This window comes from Misgurnus anguillicaudatus, chromosome 8 (genome assembly GCF_027580225.2).
Source record: "Misgurnus anguillicaudatus chromosome 8, ASM2758022v2, whole genome shotgun sequence".
Classification (NCBI taxonomy): Eukaryota; Metazoa; Chordata; class Actinopteri; order Cypriniformes; family Cobitidae; genus Misgurnus; species Misgurnus anguillicaudatus.
In genome coordinates, this window is record NC_073344.2 from 28096208 (window position 1) to 28120791 (window position 24584).

The 24584-nt window shown below is 39.3% G+C and overlaps 1 protein-coding gene across 1 annotated transcript in view; it reads right to left on the reverse strand.

The window, feature by feature from the left end:
• Positions 1-24584, reverse strand: part of plxna1b (plexin A1b) — a 120675-nt gene that overhangs the window by 88202 nt on the left and 7889 nt on the right. The window contains exon 2 of the mRNA XM_073870649.1: positions 834-2166. Within this exon, the coding sequence (XP_073726750.1) occupies positions 834-1991 (1158 nt within the window). The 5' untranslated portion in view covers positions 1992-2166. The remainder of the gene's footprint in view (positions 1-833; positions 2167-24584) is intronic.

A 24584-nucleotide genomic window follows, 5' to 3' on the forward strand; every position in this document is an offset into this window, starting at 1 on the left:
GATTTTGAACAAAAAGAGATAGAAAAAGATCAAGCCGATCTGGAACGAGACGGAAAAATAAAAATGGGCATCTTTATCTAAGTGCTTGGTTAAATGAAAGCCATTCTTTGCCATTGAAAGCCCAGAGAAAGAAAGAGTGAGTGAGATGAACAGAGATGAATGAGGAGAGAGCGATTAAGAGGGTGAGCGAAACAGGACGAAAAGCAAGCCCTGGTCCCAGAGGACCCTGATGGCGGAGAAGATGGGATCAGGACTCGCTAAACGAATTAGATAGCATGAGCAAGAGACTAACTCATGAAATTTACTCAACTCGGCTAATGATGTTCCTGTCCGACTGAATAATGGAAGCACTCGAGAGAACGACAGTGAGAGAGAAAGACCGGACAAAAGCAACAGGAGATGGGAGACAAAAAGAGTTCCTGGCCATGATATCTAAATTCTTAAACATTTAAATGTAGTCGCAAAGTAATATTGATACTTCATCTAAGAGGCGCAATTTTTTTTTTCAAAGCCCCTCATTTAAGCCCAACAAGTATGAAGGTCCCCCAATACATTCAAGTTTAGGTCTCTATGAACAAAGGAGAACTCCATAAACAAACTGAAATGCATGTCAGATTGAAAAGAGTGACATTTTAAAACCCAAAAAAATAAAAAATGTTCTCTCTATACAATTTTCCCACTTAAAACTCAGAATCACTATTTGCACCAAGATAATAAAAGCTAAACTCTTTCAGGGGACATAATCAAAGCACGCCCATCCATCTACCTCAACAAATCAATCGTTGTAGCCCTGCACTGTTTCTTAATGGCCTGCCATCAGCAGGTGGACTTACCGAGTTGATGCATGGCAGTTCCTTGTTGAGTAGCCAGGGCAAGGACAACTTGCCCTCTCCCTTATAGCATGATTGAATCCTTTCTTTAATCTTCTCCTTTATTCTTGTCAGGGTAAACAGGCAGAGTGCAGATTCTTTAGGGGGTTTGGCCCGGTTCTTCTGGCCTTGCGAGAAGACCGTAAACAAGATGTCCTCTTGCTCTGACACTCCCAGAGAGTTTGCAAGCTGCCTTCCAGGTTTGCTTAAGTAGGCATCTTGGATCAAACGATATTCCACACCGTCCTTGGTGCATCCGATAGGGAATTCCACGTAGGAGTAGAACCTGGGATCATCAACACAGAGTCGGACGATCTTAGAAGTGAAGAACTGCTCCCCACTAGCGTCAGGAGAAGTTAGTTGGGTATCCAGCTGCAAGGTCAGGTAGTAGACAAATTGTTCACTGTTGAAGCTGTATATGTAGTAGATGTCAAACGCTGGAAATTTGGACAGGGTATCCGAAGGAATCTTCAACTGGGAAGAGACAAACTCATCTTGGTGGACAAAGCTGAACATGTCAGCATCTTCCTCGTTGGTCATCAACTTACGGCTGGAAAGAGTTGGGAAGTACTCCGATTTCCCATCAATAGGAGTGCCAATGAAAAGCTTGCTGGTCTGGCCTTCGGAGATGATGACCCCAGACATGGTTCCGGACTCAGTGACACTCGAGAGGTAGTGCTCCTTGCGATGGTGTGGTTCACCAAGTTTAAAAAGATCATCCAGACGCAGGAATTGACAAATGCCTTGCGAGGTGCTTCCACAAGCAATCAGACGGTTATGGGGGTAGTCTATTAGCAGCAGCTTGTTCACATTGCTGTTTAGGGTAAGTTCATGGGGGCACGACTGTACATCTGGCGGTGGATAGCATTTCTCGTTGTCCTCCCCCGGACCAGTCATGTGACTTCTCAACTTGGTCAAGTTGCTAGAGAGCTTATAGATCCAGTTTACTGCACCAACATACACATCTCCTGTCTTGTTATGAATGGCTAAATGTGTCAGACCCCAGTAAGGAGGAGAAAAGTATCTTAATGGTTCTGGGGCTCCTAAAGAAAGGTGAGGGGATATGGAGACTGTCAGCAGCCCAAGAAGCACGCATGTCCCTGGCCCCTGCAGAGGCCACATATCTGCACTGGTCCTCACAAGCAAGGTGTCGGTTGGTCCACGCTATCAGTCTTTAGTCAGAGACTTTTAGTAAACCAAACAAACAGTAGAGGAAAGCAAAACAGCCCCAACTGATCCAATGATTCCTTGCTTTCTCTTAAAACAGTCATCCACCTCAATTCTGCGTCCAGGGCTCCTGCAGGAAAAAACGAAAACACATTATGAGTGCAAATGATACACATTCAATTATGCATCAATTCTCAAAGCCAAACAGTAGAGTAAAGAGTTCAGACAGTATCATTTTGTCCGCTACAACAAATGATTTAGACTCGTATTTAGTGTGGTCAGATGAGCTGAACCCTGTCAACTTTTAATTACCAAGACTGAGAGCTATAAGGATGAAGATGGATTGAAGATGCACCGTACAGATACAGTAAGTGACAACACAGCTGTGGACTCAGAACAGGCATAACATCCATCATCACAAATTGTCTGACAGCATTTTTGTGAAGATGAAGTGTGCATGTACATAACAGTGAAGCTTTAAAAAAAGAGCTGATGATAAACAAGCAAGTCTTGCTGATTGAAATTTTACATTTTATAATGCCTAAAATTAGAGTATTAATACCTTGTTATTACTGCAAAACCCAAAAAACTTCCACAACAACATTATAACAATACATAATTTTACTTATAATGGAAAACTCAAACCAAGTTCACCTTCACCATTTCTAATGAAAAGCCAAAAAATGGAGCCAAAACAACAAAAACAGGGAACCTTGAGCAATCGGAGAGGGCTGGAGGCGAGCAAAAACTGTTCAAGATAAAAGAAATCATAAAGTGGAGATAGAAGTGGGAAGGAGGAGAAAGAATGTTTTTCTTTCTCTGTCCTTTTCTTTGCCCATTTCTTATCTCCATTGCTCTTTTCCTGAGTGGGTGATTGAAGGCTTTCTTATCTGTCCATCATCCCCAGAGGACCAGATGATGGAAAGTGGCGTCATTCTGGAGATCTCCAGAAGCGTGTGAGAAAAACAAAAGTATTAATTTGCCCATTAGCCGAGCATTAGTCAATCCGAACCATTTTGCTTCTGAGATGAGTGACTATCAGAAAATTTATAATTAAAGGTTTAGATAAATATTATGCAGTACTCGGGCAGACTCCCTTTTCCGAAGCGTTTATCAAAAATTGTGCACCTCGCCTTTAAGATGGCTAATACCATTTTAATGTTGCTATGTAGTGAGAACAAATGTAGTACCCATGGTATTTGGCAGAAACTTTAATTACGGTAGTAAATGTTTGTATTTTATGGAGTATTTTAATACACTGGGAAAAAACATTTGTAGGAGCCGTGACTGTGAGGTCAGCTTCGACTCGAGTTCAAGTCTGCCTGATGTCCTATTGTTTTTTAGAAATGAAAACAGAGACAACGTACAATTCCATCATGCTGTGTTCTTCATCCAGAGCTGTTTGTAGAGACAATATTTAACACTAAAGAATTTATTTTATTGTCTGTCTTTAATGTCTCAGAAATGATTGACAGTTAAACAAAATTGTCAATCTCATCTAGAATTCTTTTCTTACATTCTTTGAAAGATTTTTTTCATCTTAAGTTTTCATCTTCCATTCTTAGATTTTGTGATTTCCCTCGAGTCGACATGTTTGACACGATCAACGCGCTGTTCGATGACATCAGTCCATGAATCCATAAGGTGCAAAATGAGATGCAGAATATTTGTCATTCTGTCTGCATGCTGCATGGGTTTATTAATATGACGGATCTCGGCACCGCTCAATGCAATCTTGGCTCCACGGCTCCACCTCAATCGAAGGATCGTAGGTGAAACGTTTTTTGACAGGTTTCATGACATTCAATCCAGAAACGGATGTAGAAACCTGGAGGCTGAAGTACATTTCAGCATAAGGAACAGAAGACGAGTTAATATGGAACTCAATTCATTCGCCGTTCTTCCCACAACTGCCCGAGGAGGAGACGGTTATTTGTGAATCTTCTCACAAGCCCTCTGCTTTAAGAACACAGCATAAATTCCTATCGACTGCGGGCGGACCTCTAAACCTGTCTCTTCAGATAATAGCAAGCGGTGGCATAAAGATTTAACCAGTTTACTGTGGCTTGAATAAACATAGGAATTATGGTATTTTTGTAGAAACCATTGTTACCATATTAAATTCTTCCACAACACACAAAATAACACACAGTCGCACAATTACACACATCGAAAAATGCTCAGGTTCTAAGAATCAACATGTTTTCCATTCACAAGTACACAACAACAAAACATCCTTGAGAATGCAGAAGCAAAAACTCTGAACGACGGCCGACAGGAGCGGACACAAGCGAAGTGTCCAGTCAGCAATGACACCTGGTTTACAGCTCATTTACATACTAATTAAACACAGAAAACACATCTCAGACCAAACTAATTGCTGTCATAAACACGGTACACAGCTGAAACGACACTAAAGAAACCTTAGTGCCCTACAAAAATACTACGGTAAAACTCTACCAACCATAACATCACATGCAGACACTTAGATGAGCCAACAATAAGTGTAGTATATAATAATAATAATAATAACTAGGGATGCACCGATATGGAAATTTTGGCCGATACCGATAACTCTTTAAATTTGGGGGGCGATAACCGATATCTATAGGACGATAAATATTCGTATTATTTTCACAATGAAAAACTTGCAGACCGCGGACATCTTGTCTTTGCGCTAGACTAGCATAATCTTCTTAAGCCCGCAACACGTGTCATCTTCATGCTATGTCACAGAAAGCACCAATCAAAACTCCACATGGCCAGCAATGAGCAAGTGAAGTGGTTCAACAAACCAAAATAATCTATAATTTATCGGCTTTCATTTATCGGCCTCATTTTGCTATCAGACCGATAACCGATAATATTAAAAATATGCAGTTATCGGCCGATAACGATATGTCGGCCGATATATCGTGCATCCCTAATAATTACTGAAATCCGTTTCTGTAATGACAATGGTATCTGATACCAATGGACTGTTAACATGACATGGTTTTCAAACAATAACCAAAAACTTTTTTTGGCCTTTCGTTTATACAACAACAGCATTTTGGCGCATGAAAACACAAACTTTTGAAAACGGTGCATGGTTTTGAGCATGGTTATTGTCTCTGTGTAACTACAAAAATGCAAATGAATGTGTTTAGTATGTGTAGTATGTGTTTAGATATGTTAGCAGCGTTTTTAGTCATTTTCGTGGATACGTGTGAACAAAGACTTTTTTATGATAATGTTGTCATCTTTGCGCGAAAAAGCAAAGAAAAAACATTTCCTTTTTTTAGTATGTTGTTGTCATGTAAACATGTCCCAAGTTTTACTCATTTCACTATGTTTTGAAATATTGTGGTATTTTTTACTAATGACTTATCTGTGAGCTTCATTATTTTTTTTTTATTCATGTGCCCTCACAATGTTAATCAAAAACGCAAATCTCTTCCCCTCTTCGAAATGATCTCTCTTTACTTCCGGTCATATGGTATTGCAGGTGGGCGGGGTCTAGGAAAAGATTGCAGCGATTAGCAAATAGCAACGTGAACCAACTTCCAACGATCCAATCAGTTTTTGAGGGACGAAGTCCAGCCTACCTTTTTCCATTTCAGAAGTCGTTCACTTGGATATACGTCACCACCAGACCATCGCTACTTCTGTTTCACAGCGACTTTAAAGGTGCATTATGTAACTTTTATAAGGATTTCTTGACAGCAACGCAATTTAATATACATAACTATATTATTACTAGTGATGCTCCGATCAATGCCGATCTCCACTAAAAATACGTGGCCGATCACTATTCTGTATCGGACAGCAGATTTATTCACAGCTATTTCATGTACTACGGCTTTTATTCAGTAAGTCCTTATCAATCTAAAATCATTGTTAGTTTGAGTCGATTATAACATGCATTTGAAAAAGGAACACTCGTCAAACATAATTATTATTAAACATATTCTTTATTATGAAAATACCTGAAAAGGTTTTAAGAACAGCAATATAAATATAACCTTAAAACATTTCCTGGTGAGCTGCGTGTCATTATAGCTGCGTGTGTATTGTTCTTCGTCTACAGTGCATTTTGAGTTTTTGCACGAGAGCGCCCCCTGGCTTTTGGATGTAGTGGCATTTCGCCGTAATTCATTGAGAAGCATAGCAAGCATTATCGGCCGATTGATCGGAGCATCCCTAATTATTACTAATGTATAAAGACCTGAACTATATTGTTTTTATTATCTTAGAATGAGCCGTTTTTATCTACATTGACGTGGAAGTCAGTGTCATGTTTTTACAGTAGCCCTAAACAGACAAACTGTTCTACGTCTCAGACAACGACATGTTTGTCCTGTGGCAGCTACCGTAGCTTCTCACTGCGTTTCAAAATTGTGATTGGTTGCAATTTGCAATGTCACCACTAGATGCCACAAAAAACACATTGAACCTTTAACTCTTGACTAGAGGTCTTCACGGGTCCACTTAGATCCGAAAACCCGAGGTCCGACCCGAGACCCGATCGGGTTCGGGTCTAAAAGTTTCACATGTGCCTCGGACACAGGTCGGGTTCAATAATAGCGGCATCGGGTCTCGGGTAATTTAAAAATGAATGTGTTTTTTCTGAACGGACCCGAGAAGACCCGAACTCTCTCGCCTGTGTGCGTCAATGTCCTTTACAAACCTCTCATCTGTTTGCCAAGAGCGCTTGCGACATTGTGTGGTTGTTGGAAGGTTCATTTTCGTTGAGACAAACATGTTAGTCAATTATAAATGTACATTTTAGCGGTTACGTTGGTGTCGTCGTCAGATAACAAAGTAAAACGAATGGAGCAGCTCGCCAAATTAGCTGCAAGGCCACCGGAGTTTCTTTCTGTCTGACTGCTGCCCGTGGGTCTGCAGAATGCACACACGTCAGTGCCGTTTACATTCGGTTCCAGTCGGTTTAAAAATTTTTTTTGCTAGTTTGGGTCGGACTCTGGTCTAATTTTCTCGGGTTTGTCTCGGGTCGGGTCTTTCTTTAAAAAAAATTTATTTATTCACGTCGGGTTCGGGTATGAAGTGATTCGGGTCATTTCGGGTCAGGTACATTTCTTTGGACCCGAGAAGACCTCTACTCTTGACTCTTTCCAACTCCTCTTAACCAATAAAGAGGTGCAAATACCCCAAACTCCAGCTACAGAAGCATCTATAAACACAATTTTGTGCAGATTACTGACCTTCATATGCAAACATGAACAAAGCAAAGACTTGTGGAAGCTACACAAACAAGAAAACAAGCCATCTACACAACCTGTCAAGTGTGCGTGTGTGTGTTATATTGCTTCAACCCATTTGCCCCCGATGATGCGCGCCGAAACATTACATCTATTACTTTTATTTCATGTTTCAAAGTGCTACAGAGGCTTAGATATTAAGTTTTTGGTAGACGTTGACAATTCTTAGTATTTTTTCTGAAAACCCTCAGGAGATAAGGGTATTTATCCTAGAATAAAATAGGTTTTAGGCTTTTTAGGAGTAAATGGGTTAACACTGGAGATTAAATTATGTACTGTCTGTCTATGTACCCCATCCTTTAAAATGTGATATTCTTTAACAAAACCAAGCATGTACTGTAAATGTTATAAAAGCAAACTTTATTTTGACTCTCTTATTTAAATACGTAAATGATGACACACCATCAAAGTGATATTTCAATCTGACATTGTTTAAGATGATACAGCTGCTCATTGTTGCTTGCCAGTAAAAACAATGTGTTTTTAATGTGATGACACACAGAACTGGATTCTTACACAGCGGATCGAGACAAGAGTCACATAAACACCGACGTCCCAGCACTGTTATACTAAATATCACACCGGTCCAATGAAACGTCTGAAATGTTACACTTACACTCAATTCTGTCATAGAAAGCATTTTATTGTTTTAAATCACAAAAACAAACCTTCAACCTAATATCCCTCAGCTTTAATTTATTAGTTTGACTTGACAGTCAAAGGTCTCCATTCTTCACAGTAAAGAGATTCATCTTGAAAATGTGTTTATGATACTGAAGACTGCTATTCATTCAGTCTATTTCAAAACATTCAAAACAAAACCAGATCATCTTCTGTCGCGTCAGCTAAACTACTTGGATTACGGGAAACACTTTTGGTTACCCACAATCCTCTGTTTCGGTGACTCGTGCCGTTTAGGTTCAGCCTGTTCACATTCCAGAGGAAAGAGAAGAAAACAGGAGGGGAAACGACTTGGTCTGCTCTTTCTGTGCGTTTCCTCATTTCCATGAGTGACTACTACTACACACACACACACACACACACACACACACACACACACACACACAAACACGTGTGTGTGTGTGTGTGTGTGTGAGAATGAAAACAAACACACCAGACGTGTGACAGAAATGTTGTGTGAGGCTCTTTCAGTAAAACAGACACATCACCGTTAACAGCAGAGGAACAAAGGAATGACATCATCACACACACGTGTGCATATGAAGAGTTTGGCTCCAAAACGCAATAAATCCATTTTGACTAATTTGGGTAAAAATGTGTTTTCTATTCCAAGAAAGTGACAAGATGAAAACCACTATTTTCTCTTACAAACTTTCACATGGCATCTTTAGGTAATAAAAACATTAAAAAGTCCACATCCATAACTTGATTTTCAAAGATGTATTATAAAAACTGATTATTGTTCCACAAAATACAATAAATCCATGACAAGTTATTTTTTTCAAAATGCTATAAATCTATTGAATCAATATATAAATGTGCATTCATCTTTGCCATGTTATATTAATTTAGTTGACTAGTGGTATACACTGATTAAAAATATAAACATTAATGTCATTAATCAAAACACTTACTTTGTCAAATTAAGTACACTGTCATTGCTGCGGTTATACTTGACGTCGTCGCTTAACGTTTTTCAGAGTGATCAGCTGTAAAATGTTTTGGTCCTGCACGATTGAGTAAAATAATATAAAGTTATTCATAAGATCCCCTGAGGTCAATGTGTTAGCACGAGGGAAGCTAGATGCTGTCCGGAGAACAAGCACTCGTCTCCTGAGTGCCTCTCGCGTAAATTATTAGATGTTGATGGCTTAAATTTGTTTCCCGTCACAGAAAACCATCACAGGTTTATCAATGCTATTAAAGTATTATTTTGTTTTTGTTTGTTTGTTAATCAAGAAGTACAAAGTAGATGAGGAAAAGTAAGATTCTGTGTACTCAACGTGCCGCCAATGTTTGTTTACAGTGCGTGGAATGGTGCGCTGTAATTTGTGGAGCGGATTTATTGCATACTGTAAAAAAAGGAGGAGTGGCGTTTATTGCGTTTTGGGAAAAGAGGGAGAAAAGATGACAGAATAACACGGCAGATATTGGATTTTGCGTAAAATTAAGAATTTTACTTTTAAATACTGACCTGATTGTAATACTTATTTTGGCAGTAACTCATTTAAAAAAGGTGTTTATCGCATTTTGGAACCAAACTCTTCATATTAACATGCTTGCACACACATCACACATGTGTTATTCACCGACTCCGTCTTATGTTTTAATATTTTTAGTTTTTTTTATCTCTGTTACTTGAAGCTTTTTCAGCACAGAGCTGTACAAAATTTATTTTAAAAATAATAAATAACACACGCAATAAAATTATCATAACAATAAGACTCTTATTCATTATTGCTTGTTTTGCTTGTCTATCTATTTCCTGTCTTCCTTTCACTGAACTCCTAGTCTTTGTATTTCCTCTCTCTCTCTCTTTGGCTCTCTCTCTCTCTCTCTCTCTTTGGCTCTCTCGGTCTCTCTCTCTCTCTCTCTCTCTCTCTCTCTCTTTCTGTCCCTGGTTGAGTTAGAACAGGAGAGATTTTCCATCTGATTTGTTGTGTTGCCTCTCACTGCGTTTCGACTCTCATTTTCTGACCTTTACACACAGATAATTCAATTTCTCCTACGTCTCATTTACTGTGCACGTGTGTGTGTGTGTGTGTGTGTGTGTGTGTGTGTGTGTGTGTGTGTGTGTGTGTGTGTGTGTGTGTGTGTGTGCATGATTACTCAGAGTTAATGAATGAATGAGTGTGTGAGCTCCGGAGTCCTCGGCTCTGTTTAGCATTCTCATTATCAGAAAAGCTACATTTGCATCTTAAACACAAATTAAACTGTTGAAAATTGAATTGCAGATTTGTGGGAGAGAGAGAGAAAGCGAAAAAGAGAGATTTACTGCAGACAGTGTGACTCGCCTGTACAAACTTCACAACTCAACAGTCATTATGAGCTTCTCAGTTTTTGTGATCATTGTTTTACAGATGCTGGTCTTTTGTCTGGTTATTTAGCTGGTAACATCTTATTCACAGGTGAAAATGATTCAAGTCTGATTCTTAGGATAGTATGTATCATCATGATCTTCAATTAGGGTTGCATAACGATTAATCACGATTAATCTATAGCAGAATAAAAGTTTTGTTTACATCATATATGCGTGTGTGTGAACTGTGTATAATAACTTTGTATAGATAAATGCACACACATGCATGTATATATTTAAGAAATGTTTGCATGTGTATATACATTTGTATATTTATATATAATTTATATTATATATAAATACTTAATATGAGAATATTTATTTTCTTAAAATTGTACATGCATGTGTGTTTATATATAAATAATTATTATACACAATACACACACATACATGATGCAAACAAAAACTTTTATTTTGCTATAGATTAATCGCGAATAATCGTTTTTTATCCCTATCTCCAATAATCATCTCCCCAACACACCATCATCATTAATAACTATACCAGCACAAACACTGCTGGATGAGACTGCTGGTGTTTAACAGGACTGGTGTTTGTATCACTAACTGCACGTATTAACAGGCAGTGTGGACTAATAGTGAAATTTGATTTAAAAAGATTCTGTCATCATTTACTCCCTCTCATGTTGTTACAAACCTGTATATATTTCACTGTTCTGAAGAACACGATATTTTGAGAAATGTTTGTAGCCAAACCGATCATGAGCCCCATTTACGTCTATAGTATTTGTTTATCCTACTGTGAAAGTCAATGGGTACCGTCAACTGCGTGGCTACAGTGTTTTATCGGAATATCTTCCTTTGTGTTTAACAGAATAAAGAAACTCATACAGGTTTAGATCAACATGTGTGTGAGTAAATGATGACAATTTTCATTTTTGGGTGAACTCATTAACACAAAACACCAGCAGTAATAAACCAAACCAACTGGGATCTCCAAACCAGACAGACCTGCCTGACTGACACACACACCTCAAACCTCAATATTTACATGAAAAACAACTACAGGTAACCAAACAGTCAAGTGTGAGATCAACTATGTCAACTAACTGATCCACAAGAGAAACACAAGGTTGGAAGATGTTGAGATATAAAATAATTAAATAGGATAATGAGTCACAGCTAATTGTAATGCAATATATTTATTGATTATCTGTGGTATGGGATTAGATCTTAAATTAAAAGAAACAAAATAATTTGATTATTTAGTTCTGCGTGTCAAATGAATAACCAATACATGAAGACAACATAAATGGGACAAATTCATAATTTTGTAGCCTTTATCCCATCATTTTCACCGTCTCTCTGTGCTGAATGAGACCTGATGTATCTTTGAGAAGAACCTGTGTTGGGTAATCTGTACATTCAATCTTTACCTCCTCCGCAGAAACACAACACACTGAGCAGATCATCTCTGAACCTTCAGCTATCAGCTGATTGAAACATAAAAACATAATCAAGGCACTGATTTCAGATCTGAACCTCCAGCCGCGAAATCAAACCAGACAGACGCGATGTGATTGGATGGCACCCTGCGATCATCAAAACACAATGAGACTAAATGCAGACAGACAAGAGAAACTGTAAAGAGATGGAGTGAACTTGCAAAGAAAAATAGACGGACGGGGGGACTGACAGACAGACAAACAGAGGCAGACAAAATGGAAACAAAGGGACAGGCAGACAGATAGAGACTGATAGACAGACAAAGATGGACGGACGAACAGACAGAGATGGACAAACAGAGACAGACAGACAGACAGACAGACAGACGGATAGAGACAGACAGACATACAGGGACAGACAGACAGACAGACAGACAGAGGAGGACAGACAGACAGAGATGAACGGACAAAGACAGACACGAACAGATAGAGACAGACAGACGGACAAACGGACAGACAGACAGACAGACAGACAAAGATGGACATACAGGGACAGGCAGACAGACAGACAGATAGAGGAAAGACAGACCGACAGAGACAAACTGACAGACACAAACAGACACAGACATGGACAGACACAGATGGACAGAGGAGCAGACAGAGACAGACAGACAGACAGAAAAACAGAGAAAGACAAAGATGGACATACAGGGACAGGCAGACAGACGGATAGAGAAAGACAGATCAACAGAGACGAACTAACAGACACAAACAGACAGATAGAGACTGACAGACTGACATGGACAGACACAGACAGGCAGAGGAGCAGCAGACAGAGACAGACAGACAGACAGACAGACAGACAGAGACAGACAAACGGACGGACAGACAGAGACAAACAGATATGGACAAACAGGGACAGACAGACAGACATGGACATACAGGGACAGGCAGACAGACAGACAGACATAGATGGATAGATGGAGACAGACAGAGACGGATGGACGAAGACAGACAGAGACGGATGGACAGAGACAGACAGAGATGGACGTCGGACAAATAGAGACAGACAGACAGACAGACACAGAGAGCAGACAAACAAAAACAGACAGACATAAACAGACAGATGGAGACAGACAGATAGACAGACAAACAGAGACAGAAAGACAACAGATAGAGACAGGCGGACCGACAAATGGACAGACAGACAGCCAGACATTTTATTAAACCCCTCTGAGAACATTGGTTTGCATGAGAAGCCAAACATTGACATTTATGTTTGTGTCTTTGGCATCTAGAAGGCTGCAAAGTGAGGCAGAAATAGTTGATGTGACTAAAACGTGCGTCATAACGTTCGTAGCAAGAAAAAACTTCAAAGATAAAGCAGACGTTGTGCCCGTGGTCAAACGTCAAGATAAGCCGATCACTTTAATTCACTTCTCTCCATCCTTTTCATTATCTTAATCTGCAGGTGCCACACACATGTAACTGAAACGCATACAATTCTTTCCTTCTCACTTATGAATCACTCAGCGACGGCTTTGAAGCATTCAGACATTAATGCGTGCTTTCCTGTAAATCAGCTTTGAAATAATATGTATTGTGTAAAGTGCTACCCAAACACTGACTCAACAGCTGGCCGTTTTCTCTCTCACCACCCTCTTTACTTTCATCTCATTCCTTATCCACATCTTCTCTCTCTGACAGGAAAAACCAAGGTTTCGCTCAGTTAAAAATCCTCATTATCGGTCTTCAGAGCTGAACGCCGTTGCTTTGATGTGACTCTCATGTCACTCCTGCCAAAGTCCACACATGTTTGACTCCTGATGGCAGGTGCAGGAGCTCAGCACCTCCGGCTATAGAGATCCCTGAGCTACATACTAAACACATGCTGTGTTATGACTGCCATCACTGTCACTTGTGTAAGTGGTTTAGGGATTAAACCTATGAACGGGTGTGTGTGTGTTATCTGTGATAAATCTCACATACATTGAGTTTGGCAGCGTGAGGCATTTGGCACAGGATGTAAAGTTTAATATTAATTATTAAAGGAACGGTTTTAATTTGCAATAAAGCATTGATTAGAAAAGCACCCTTCGGAGCACTGTTACACCATATGCATTGTAACTGTCACGGCACAAAACTACATTAATATTAAACGTCAGCGTGTAACTCATCCTGCACGGTTCTGCTCTAGACCTTTAAGGGCTCGTTAGTCGTGCGTAGGTCCTAAGGCGTAGCCGAGGCGGCGTAGGTTCCGCGTCGGTTTTCATTTATACTTTTGCGTCGTTGTCCGTGTCGACGTGCAAACACGCGTGCAGGCCGCTGGTAGGCAGTAACCACGCGTTTAACCACAGTAGCAGCGCGAACGCCAAAGAAGCAGCAGCTTTGCAAGTTAAGCCACAAACGAAGAAGAAACAGCAACTTGTTGTGTATAATTTAAGAAGACCAGCAATGATGGATGTAAATAAACTGCGACTTTTGTTGCAGTTTGAGTTAAATCACTCCTCAACTTGGCCATTCTTTGTTTTCACCGTCACAAACGGAAATACCTATGACGCAGTTTTTTTACCTGACGGGAGGGGTTCTGTTGGACCAATAACAGCGCTTGCGGTCCGCGTAGAACTGACGCGCTGTTAAAAATTTTGCGAGGTGCGCGTCAGGCTACACAGAGCTACGGCGTAGAACCTACGCACGACTATAAATCGCCCTTTAGGCTACACTCACACAACAAATATGTAGTAAAAACAAATTTTTCAAAATTTGAATTTTTGTCTGCACGAATCTGTAAAAACTTAATATTATAAAGTATGTCAGCCAGGCCAGTAGATGGCGATGTTACCTTGTAAAGAAACACTTCACGACTGCGCACATTCGCAGTCTTTTACAGATTGATAAATACAAACAATCAACATGCCAAAAGCATATAGCAGTTTTGTTTAGACAGATGATGAGTTCAGTGACCCCATTACAATTAAACAAAAAACTTTTCTTTAAATAATTGTTTTTACTGTGGGTTCACACCGGATGCATTTGAGGCATCAAATTTGCATGTACCGCACGTAGTGAAAATCTTCCTTCGCGAGTGAAATTCTAGTCATCGAGACATTCACGCAGAAATTCTGCGACTCCGCTTGCTTCCTGTAATCATGTCACTACTAGAGAAAGTTCCTGATTGGTTAACGCGGCGCGTTTTTCCGCCAAAGTTCAAATTTTTCAACTCGAAAACTAGATGCGCAAATGAAGCGGAATCGAGTCTACAGTGCCGTGCTAAACGCCTAATTCGCATCGCGAGACCTCCAGACGTGCATCAACCTGTCTTTACATTGACTTAACATTGAAATCACTCATGCTTGACACCTCTACCGCGGCTGGTGTGAACGCAGCATAAGAAGTCATTTCAGCTTTTGGCCGAGTGCATCCAAAAGTTTCAGTTTCGTCCCAGAATTTTTATTTCGGTGCATCACAAACAAATACTTATCAATAGACTTTTATGGATATGTCAGATGCTTTTCTCCAAAGTGACCTAACATTTAACATTTATGCATTTGGCAGACACTTTTATGTAATGTATAAAGTAGTGATGCACCGATGTATCGGCCGCCGATATTTATCGGCCAATTTTTTGATGAATTTGAAACCATCAGCATATCGCCAATAGCACGAGAAAGGCCGATACCGATTGTTTATTAATTAATTGCATAAAGAAATCCATTATATGTAAAAAATGAGTTAATGTTGTTATAAAATAAATGTTATTTAAAAAACCTTTGAAGGTTGTCATGCTGTCTTATTATATTTGTTTTGGCTTAATTTGTGCCTCTATTATTATGTTGGTCAGTTGAATGTTAATTAGATCCAATCCATATTCAGTAAAAATAATTTGATGCAGAAATAAACTAGCTAATAGACCAACTGTATAGTATTGTATACAAGTATAATATCGGTATCGGCCAGAAGTTGTCTGTTTAAATCGGTATCGGCCCAAAATAATCCTATCGGTGCATCCCTAGTATAAAGCGGCAAAGTTTTATAAACTTCACTGGAGAAAAAACAGAGTATCTTGAGCAGACCAAACTCAGTCCTTTAGGCCGTCATTGTTGCATTCCCTACTTAAAAATCCAGCTAAGACCAGCATAAGCTGGTGAGCTGGTTTTAGCTGGTCTCCCAGCTTGGTTTTAGCTGGTTTTGATGTTGTAGCAAGCTGGTCTAGCTGTGTTTTGGTCCATTTTTAAGATGGTCTAGCTGGACTTAGCTGGTCAGGCTGGAAGACCAGCTGACCCACCAGCGTGACCAGCTTTGTCAGGCTGGGAGGACCAGCGTAGACCAGCTAATGCCACCTTAAACCAGCTACCAGCTTATGCTGGATTTTTCAGTAGGGTTACTATAGACTGAATTAAATCATACGCATGACGTCACTGTTATCACAGATTCACATAAACATAGTTTACACGGAGACAAACTTGGCGTCATTCTTAAAAACTTGCAATTTGAAAGTCAGATTACTTCATCAAAAAAATACTAAACAAAGACCACAGGTTTCCTAGACACGCCCTTGTCCCGCCCTCTTATACCAAAGCCCCGCCCTAAACTCAAAACAAAGGTCAGACGCTGACATGTCCAAACAGTGCAATGTTATAAAAACCACATTGTTTACACACTTCAGGAAGTCAAACCCTGAATTACTGACTTCTGCTACGTTAAACTGGGACGAGGCGGTATTTAAGCATCTTAAACTTGACCCTATATTACAACTACAGTTTATTCTGTCTAGACAGGACTAAACTTCAGACAAAGTTAGTTTATATAGAATCAATAAACTCAATTCTTCTCAGTATATATAAACACCCACCTGACTGACTGAAGATCAGCCGTTAAACTGGTTTCACATCTCTACAAATGAACTGACTTCTCTTCTGTGGGTGTCTATGTGTGTGTGTGTGTGTGTGCACAGCAGTCGATGACGGAGAGATTTGGCTCGGTTCTTTTGTTTCTGTCTGTCTGGCACAACCTGTTCATCCACTCGTTGAGCCAAGCAGCCAACAGTGAGAAATCTCCTGTACCGCAGCCAGCCGGCAGCCCAGAAACTCATCTCATGAGAGCTGAAGGTCTCCAGAGGGAGTGACCAAGTCACGGGGAGAGAAATATGTACCGCTGTAATCTAGGACAATCCTACATCTTTCAACCGGATATACGACATTCCCTGGCCGTGAGAAGCGCTTGAGAAACGGCGGAGCTCAGGGTGGAACTTTATGTAATTAAAACATTCATTACTTCATGCATTGCATCTGTGAGATGTGCAGAATGGAATTCATCAGAGATTAAAAATACAATTGTTAAAAATGTCTCATTGGGAAGACCAAAACCTATGTGTCAGATATATTCAGCACACCTTCATATCATCTTCATGACTCGGACAGATCGGTCACACCGAGCAACAGCATGTTGATGGGTCAAAGAGCACTTAAGGAACCATAAAAATGCAATGACGCGTGAGGTTCGTTTTTCTACCAAGATCATGGTTGTGATATGATTGTACCTGAACTCTATTAACTTACAAAGGAAAAGTGTTACTCTAAAGTAAAACTAAAGTTTGTTTTATCAAGATATCTTCCCCTTTAAAGCAACCAATATGGTTAAACCATTAACCACAAATTAAAAATAGTTTATCTACACTAAACATAGTTTAATCTAAAGTAAATGGTTTAAACACATCAATAATTATAACTAATGATGTGTTAAAATTTTAAGTGCAGCCAATTTTTGGCTGAAAATAGCATTATTGGTTTCCAGCTAAAAGAAGGAATGGCCAAAAATATAAACCGAAATGATTAATAATCAATAATCTCAGTTCTTCTCTGTATATACAAACAATTTTGGATGACAGAAGGAATGTCCGAAAATATAAACTGAAACTATCAATAATCTCAATTCTTTTCAGTATAAATACGCATTTACATTTAGGCATTTAGCAGACGCTTTTATCCAAAGCTCCTTACAAAGATAAGGAAACAATCAAGCCATTTGTCATAGGGAGGCAATAATACAAGTGGTGCTTATACCAAGATACAAGTTTTCACAATTCCAAAACAATACCTGTTGAGAGAGATTTTTTTAGATAGAAAAGGCGTGTCTACGTCAGTATTAATTTGGAAAGGATGAGTTTTTAGTTGCTTTTAGAATGTAGCAATAAAAATATATAATATTTCATCCGAAAATAGCATTATCAGTTTTCAGACGAAAGAAGGAACGACCAAAAATATTAACTGAAACTATCAATAATCTATAGTCTCAATTTTTCTCAGTATATAAACAATTTTTAGACGAAAATTGGAACGGCCAAAAATATAATTTTTTTACTCCACATAAGTATCTGGCAAACTTTTATCATTAACCCCTTCGAAGCGTCTGCAGCAGGAATGTAATTTTGACATGACACGTGATGCGAATAACTTCGTGCACCCTACAAAAATAAGTCACTGGCTGCCACTGATCATTCATTTTTGAGTCATTACTTTTCACATAGTTTTGAATGCTCAAATGTGTTGTTGAAACACCGATCCACAATATTTAGCCAATATAACTCTTAGAAGGAACCTCCGAAAATTGCAGTTCTTGTGTAGTTGTATCTCGACCAAATATTGTCTTATATCCTAACAAACCATACATTAATGAAAAGCTTATTTAAAAACCTTTATGACTGGTTGAATGTGTTACTCTCTAAGCTATTTTCCCGTTTCTAGTGACAGAAAAATTCACAACTTACTAAACACAAAAAATAAACAAAACCTTTTTAAATAGCCAAGTCCTGAATGTATTCGGACCTCATTAAATGTTATAAAGAACATCCCACCAAGATCCCCAGATATTTCTTACAAAAACAACCACAAAGCAAACAAATTTCCATGAATTTCTTTGACAAGATGAGTAGGCCGTGACACATTTAAACGGTTTAGCCTGAATAAACGCTGTTGTAGGTCGACCTTTGAATATTCATTTGCCTCAGCCGCTCGCGTGGGATAAAGCTCTTCCTTTCAGCGTGCGGCTCGGGTCGACCCCTGAAGAAAACCACGGCTGCATTTCACCAGCAACAAACAATTCAGCGCGCTGCATCATCAGTGACTCTCTGAACCTTTGACAAACACAAAAGCCACAAAGACAAAGAGACCGAGAGAGAATGAAGGGCAGATATAAAGATGAATGAAGGGGTCAGGGGCGGGGAGGGTGGATGGGTGGTGGCATGCCCGTGTGGGTGATGTCGCATTCCTGAGGGTCATGCATTGCTCGCCGGCGCTATGGTAACACATACATGCTTGTTTCTGCATTTCAGGATGTGCATAATAACGTGATCAAACACATCTGTTATAAATAAGCATCATTTATCGATGTCAAATCAAAACGAGCCGCACGTCATATGTAATGTCAATAAAGCAAGAGCACTCTACAAGCACTTAGTATAATTAAACAAGACAAACACAGTGTATTGGGTCTGAAGTCACTGCTGATAATGCTGAAGGGAGGAAAAATTGTGCCATGCCCATGCCATAAATCTCCCAGATGAAATAAATCTTTCACCTAAACCTGAAAACGGTACGAAGGATTACACGCCAACATTCAGATCCACACAGAAAGTTTACATTTTACCAAACCCTAAAGCCCTGTATTTCACATATCGCAATGCACGCCGCACCCATAAACATATTTTAAAGATGATGTAAATGAAATGCAGCTTTTAAATCTCATCACTAAAACTAAAGCATTGTGTTAGTTTAGCAGCACAAATGATCATTGGTTCGAACCTCGTGAACACACATAGTGATAAATTATGTATAGCTTGTAAGTCGCTTTGGATAAAAGCATCTGCCAAATGCATAAATGTAAACATAAAACAACTCTTAATGTTCTCACAGATTGAGAGACAGGATGGATATTGAAACTAGTGTAACAACACGCCTTCCAAAGCACATTACGACTAGAAAGAAACCGATTCATTTATAATCAAAACCAACATTCAGAAAACTTAAAATCACAGATGTGTGACAGAAGCGTTCATGTTAAGTAAGTTTGTTTTACACGTTGTGTAAAGATGTATTGTGTTGTTTTAAACATGCACTATAAAGCTGCAGTGTTTGTGTGTCTGCTTTATTTACAAGCTGAGCTTAAAGTACTGAATTATTTAAATCTCTACACAGTTAAACTGCTGGAAAACAGCACACAGCGCTGAAATAACATGCGTGTTTGAATGAATGCGTGTGTACAACACTGCAGCACTGTGTGAAATCATAGATGAGATGCTGAAAAACATTGATCCTTAAAATGGTTTTAGTTTTAATATGCATCAGTTCCGAAAACAACAACCGGCTGGACGGTTTATCGAGTTTTGGTCCTAGGGTCTATATCAGTATGGTCTGATATGACCCTCCTTCTTCGCAACAGAAGTTTTACCAGAAACGTACACGTAAGATTACCAACTATGTAACTTGTGCAGCTGTATATTTTTTAAACAGGGAGGAAACCCCCATCTTTGAATTTTATTTTCATTGCACACTGCTTTAATAATAGTGATCATGACATCTCGCAGGAGGTTTGACTTGCACATAAACATCTATCACACTTCATAGAAAATATTGAGACATTTATTGTATAATCATCTTGACTCATCACTGTCTTGACTAATATGTTTTTACTCTAAAACAGCTTTGCAACAATGAAAATCTGTGAAATGTGCTATAGAAGTAAACTTAAAACGAATAAATCACAAAAAAAAAGATTAACTAGGGCTGCGCAATATTGATGGGAAATGATGTGTGCAATAACCTCCTATATTGTGCAATGGGCGGTATTCTGTACGATACTGCTTTGGGTTTATAAAATCAAATTGAACTTATTAAAATGGTTAAATATCGAAAATCATATAACATTCAAACAGGTGATTCTCACGAAATCCTGACTTAGAAGGTGTCCAGCATCAACATTTTTTAAAAAGCCATTGAAGCCAATTCTTCTAAACTTACTATAACCATTATTTTTAGAGGATTTAAAAAATATTTCCTATAGGATTATTTACTTTTTAGATTATTATTATCAAAAATTATCATTACCACAACATGATATCACATTAAATATATGCATTTACAAACTCATGTTTCGGTAATGAGAACTAAAAAGTTGTCTAGGTATTATTTCAACTTTTATCTGAAGAAAAAAAATAAGAACTGCTTACCTGGTAGCCATCTTGAGTGTCACAGTCAATTATGTTCCCTCCAACAATTTTTTTTAAATGTTAGTTCATTGATGGCTTAAACAATGATTGAAAATTGTTGCAGAGGATGAGAAAATTGGTCTTGTACACATTTATATTCCTTATTATTGTCTCTACATTTACCAATGATCACCAAATACCACGTTTCTTTACTGTAAATGTTTATAGTAGAACATAAACTGAAGCTTTTAATTTTTTAGATTTTTTAATTATAAATTTTCCATGTCAAAGAACCCAAATTCAGTCATGGACACGTTGCGGTAATGACAATTTTTCCCTTAAATGTGAAAAACAACAAAATGGGTTTGTATGATGTCATTTGAAATGATCTGCAAAATAGTACATGAAGAGATGTTTGTTACTATATGCTTCTTATTTTGATACTCTTACTTTTTTTATCAAAATGTTTGATGACACCTCATTAGTCTAATTTGGCGAGAATCACCCAAACGTGTTTCACATACCCTTTCTGATTGTTGATCATCTTCCACACCTCAAAGCACACACAAAATTATTCAGTCAAACTACGTAATTCTGTACGCATATTGCCATTTGCGATATTTCACTAATTTCGATATATAGCGCAGCTCTAATTCTAACCATCAAGGCTTCGCTCTAGATATCTGTACAAGCCATTAAAAAGCTCACATTGGTCAACCACTAATTCACATGTGGCTTTTAAACATTGATGATCTTATGCCTCACAGTAAGTTCCTCTAATCTCGGTAGCATCAAATGTGAAACTCTCATAAGGTTTTCAGAATATAGAGAGGTGAAAGAGATCATCCATCTGAAAGTGACTTTTGGGTCCAAAACCGACCAAAACTCACCATAACTCTCAATTACATACAGCAGGAAAGAAAAAGAATGATGTTTTAGAGAAATCTGCACTTAAGAGGCATAATGCTGACAAGAATAAATAGACTAATAAAGTCAGAGTAGAAGATTGAGTAAAAAAGGGAAATAAAAAGCTTGGAGAGGTCAGTGCTTAGGATTGTAGATCGCTCGGCTTTCCGTTGACCGCATTTAGGGAAAAAACCCATCTGAGATTGAGGCTGGAGCGAGTCCATTTACCAGAAATCCTTACAAACACGGACACACACACACACACAAACGGCGGAGATGAGCAATGTGAGGGAACGGAAGAGAAAACAGGAAAGCAGGAGTGATGAGAGAGGTGGAGTTAAGAAAACACGTAGGATGGATGCCCAGTTTGTTTAACCGTGTAACCTCAAAAAAGACAACCTGTAGATTTGGGGAGGACCATAAAACCCCATGAACACAGAACTTTACGTAAAATTGTCTGAGAGGCTTCTGTGTGAACACAAACCTACCAAGTGCAGGACTTTAAATCCATAACATGTCTTTACGGTGTGTGTGAATGCACGCACAGATTCCAGTAAATCATTGGCAGTGTGAATGAACCAAAAATCAAACGATCTTGGACAAATCCCAAAAGCAGTATTTTCCATAATCTCCGTGTCAAAAGGGCTTTAGAAGCGACTGAGTTTTAGTTATTGAAACTCTAACACACTGAAAGTAGGTAGTAGTATGATAGTTTTTAAGCTTATTTCTAGCAAACGTGAACACTGACAACAATCAAAAGTGTAGTAATGAAAGCCAAACAAAACCAACTGCTTGAAGGTGCAGCTATCAGCTCAGCTGCCTACAGGAGCGTTTTTGCTTCACCGTTTTTGTTGGCTACAATCAGTTTGTACGTTTTTGATATGGCATGAAAAGTGCACACTATAAAGTCTTTAAATCTTCTAAAGACTTTAGAAATCCGTCAAAAGATAGAAGAGCTCCTCTTTAGTGTTCATTTGTGTGTTCAAGAATAATCAGGACAAAGTTTTGCTCTCAGGGTGTAACCGCATTCATTGTCGTCCATTCCTGAGAAACAACTCATCCTAATAACAGATGTCATGAAGAAGAGAGAGAATGTTAAAGGGCCTCTTTTCTTTCTCAAAGTTAAAAATGTAATGGATGAAAATTAAACTAAAAAAGCTGGACATTAATAATGCAAAACTTCCGACTCCGAGATGACATGCCTTCTATAGGAAAACCAAACCCCCTTAACACAAACAGTTCAGCTGAGAGTTGCAGAGAGTTTTAAAAAATAAGTCTTAAATAAACATTTATGTTATCAACCTTTGGATAAAGGGCTTATTACAATTGTGCGTAGGTCCTACGGAGTAGCCTTGACGCCTACACCTCAGTTTTCATATGAAGAGTTTGGTTCCAAAACGCAATAAATCCATTTTGACTTTTCTATACCAAGAAAGTGACGAGATGAAAACCACTTTTTCTGTTACAAACTTTCACATAGCATCTTTAGGTTATAATAACTTAAATTAAATTAAAATCTATTAAAATCTGCAAAAGAACAACTTTGTAGACACCTCAGTACAGAAGGCAGGGATAAGTGGATTCTCAGGATGCCTGGAACATACAAATGTCATCTGGCACCAAATACAGACAGCCAAGAAGGAGAAGAAAGACTTGCATGTGGTTTTCTTGGATCTTGCCAATGCCTTTGGGTCAGTGCCGCATGAAATTCTATGGACTGCGTTCAAGTTCTTCCATGTACCAGAGGGTATCACAAGGTTGGTCAAAGCCTATTTCCAGGACCTTCAGTTCTGTGTGACAGCACAGACCAGTACAACTGCCTGGCAGCACCTCGAGATAGGCATAATGGCGGGCTGCACAATCTCTCCACTGGCGTTTACCATGGCGATGGAGCTCATTATTCGGGCATCCCGATGGGTAGTAGGAGGCGAGCGGTTGAAGAGTGGGCTGCGTCTTCCTCCAATCAGGGCGTATATGGACGACATGACGACAATAACAACAACAAATGCATGCACTAAACGCCTGTTGGACAAACTCCAGGGAAACATCAAATGGGCAAGAATGGAGATTAAACCCAGCAAATCCCGCAGTATCTCCATTGTCAAGGGCCAGCTTACCAACGAGAGGTTCCAGATTAACAACGAGCCAATACCAACAATTCTGGAGAAGCCCATCAAAAGCCTCGGCCGCTGGTATAGCGCAGAACTCAAAGACTTGAAGCAGGTGGAACAACTCAGACAGGATACAATCAGCGGCCTCAAGAAGATCAACAACACTGCTCTTCCAGGGAAGCTGAAGCTGTGGTGCTTTCAGTTTGGGCTGTTGCCCCGAATCATGTGGCCAATTTCTATCTATGAGGTCACACTATCCCATGCCATTCGACTGGAGAGATTAGTGAATGCACAAGTGAGGAAGTGGCTTGGACTGCCAAGATGCCTTACCAGCATTGGCCTGTACGGCAACGGAGCCCTCTCCCTGCCAATCTCAAGCCTGGTGGAGGAGTACAAATGTGCCAAAGCAAGGCTGGAAATGACTCTGACCGAATCCCGGGATCCAGTCGTCAGAGGCGCTGCTCCTACCCTGGCAACGGGGAGGCAATGGAAGCCGGCAGCAGCGGTTGCGGCGGCAAAGGCTGCCCTCAGACACCGGGATATAGTGGGGCATGTCCAATATGGCAGAGCAGGCCTTGGATTGGAAGCAGCAACACCCACGTGGCAAAAGGCTACTCCAAGCGAG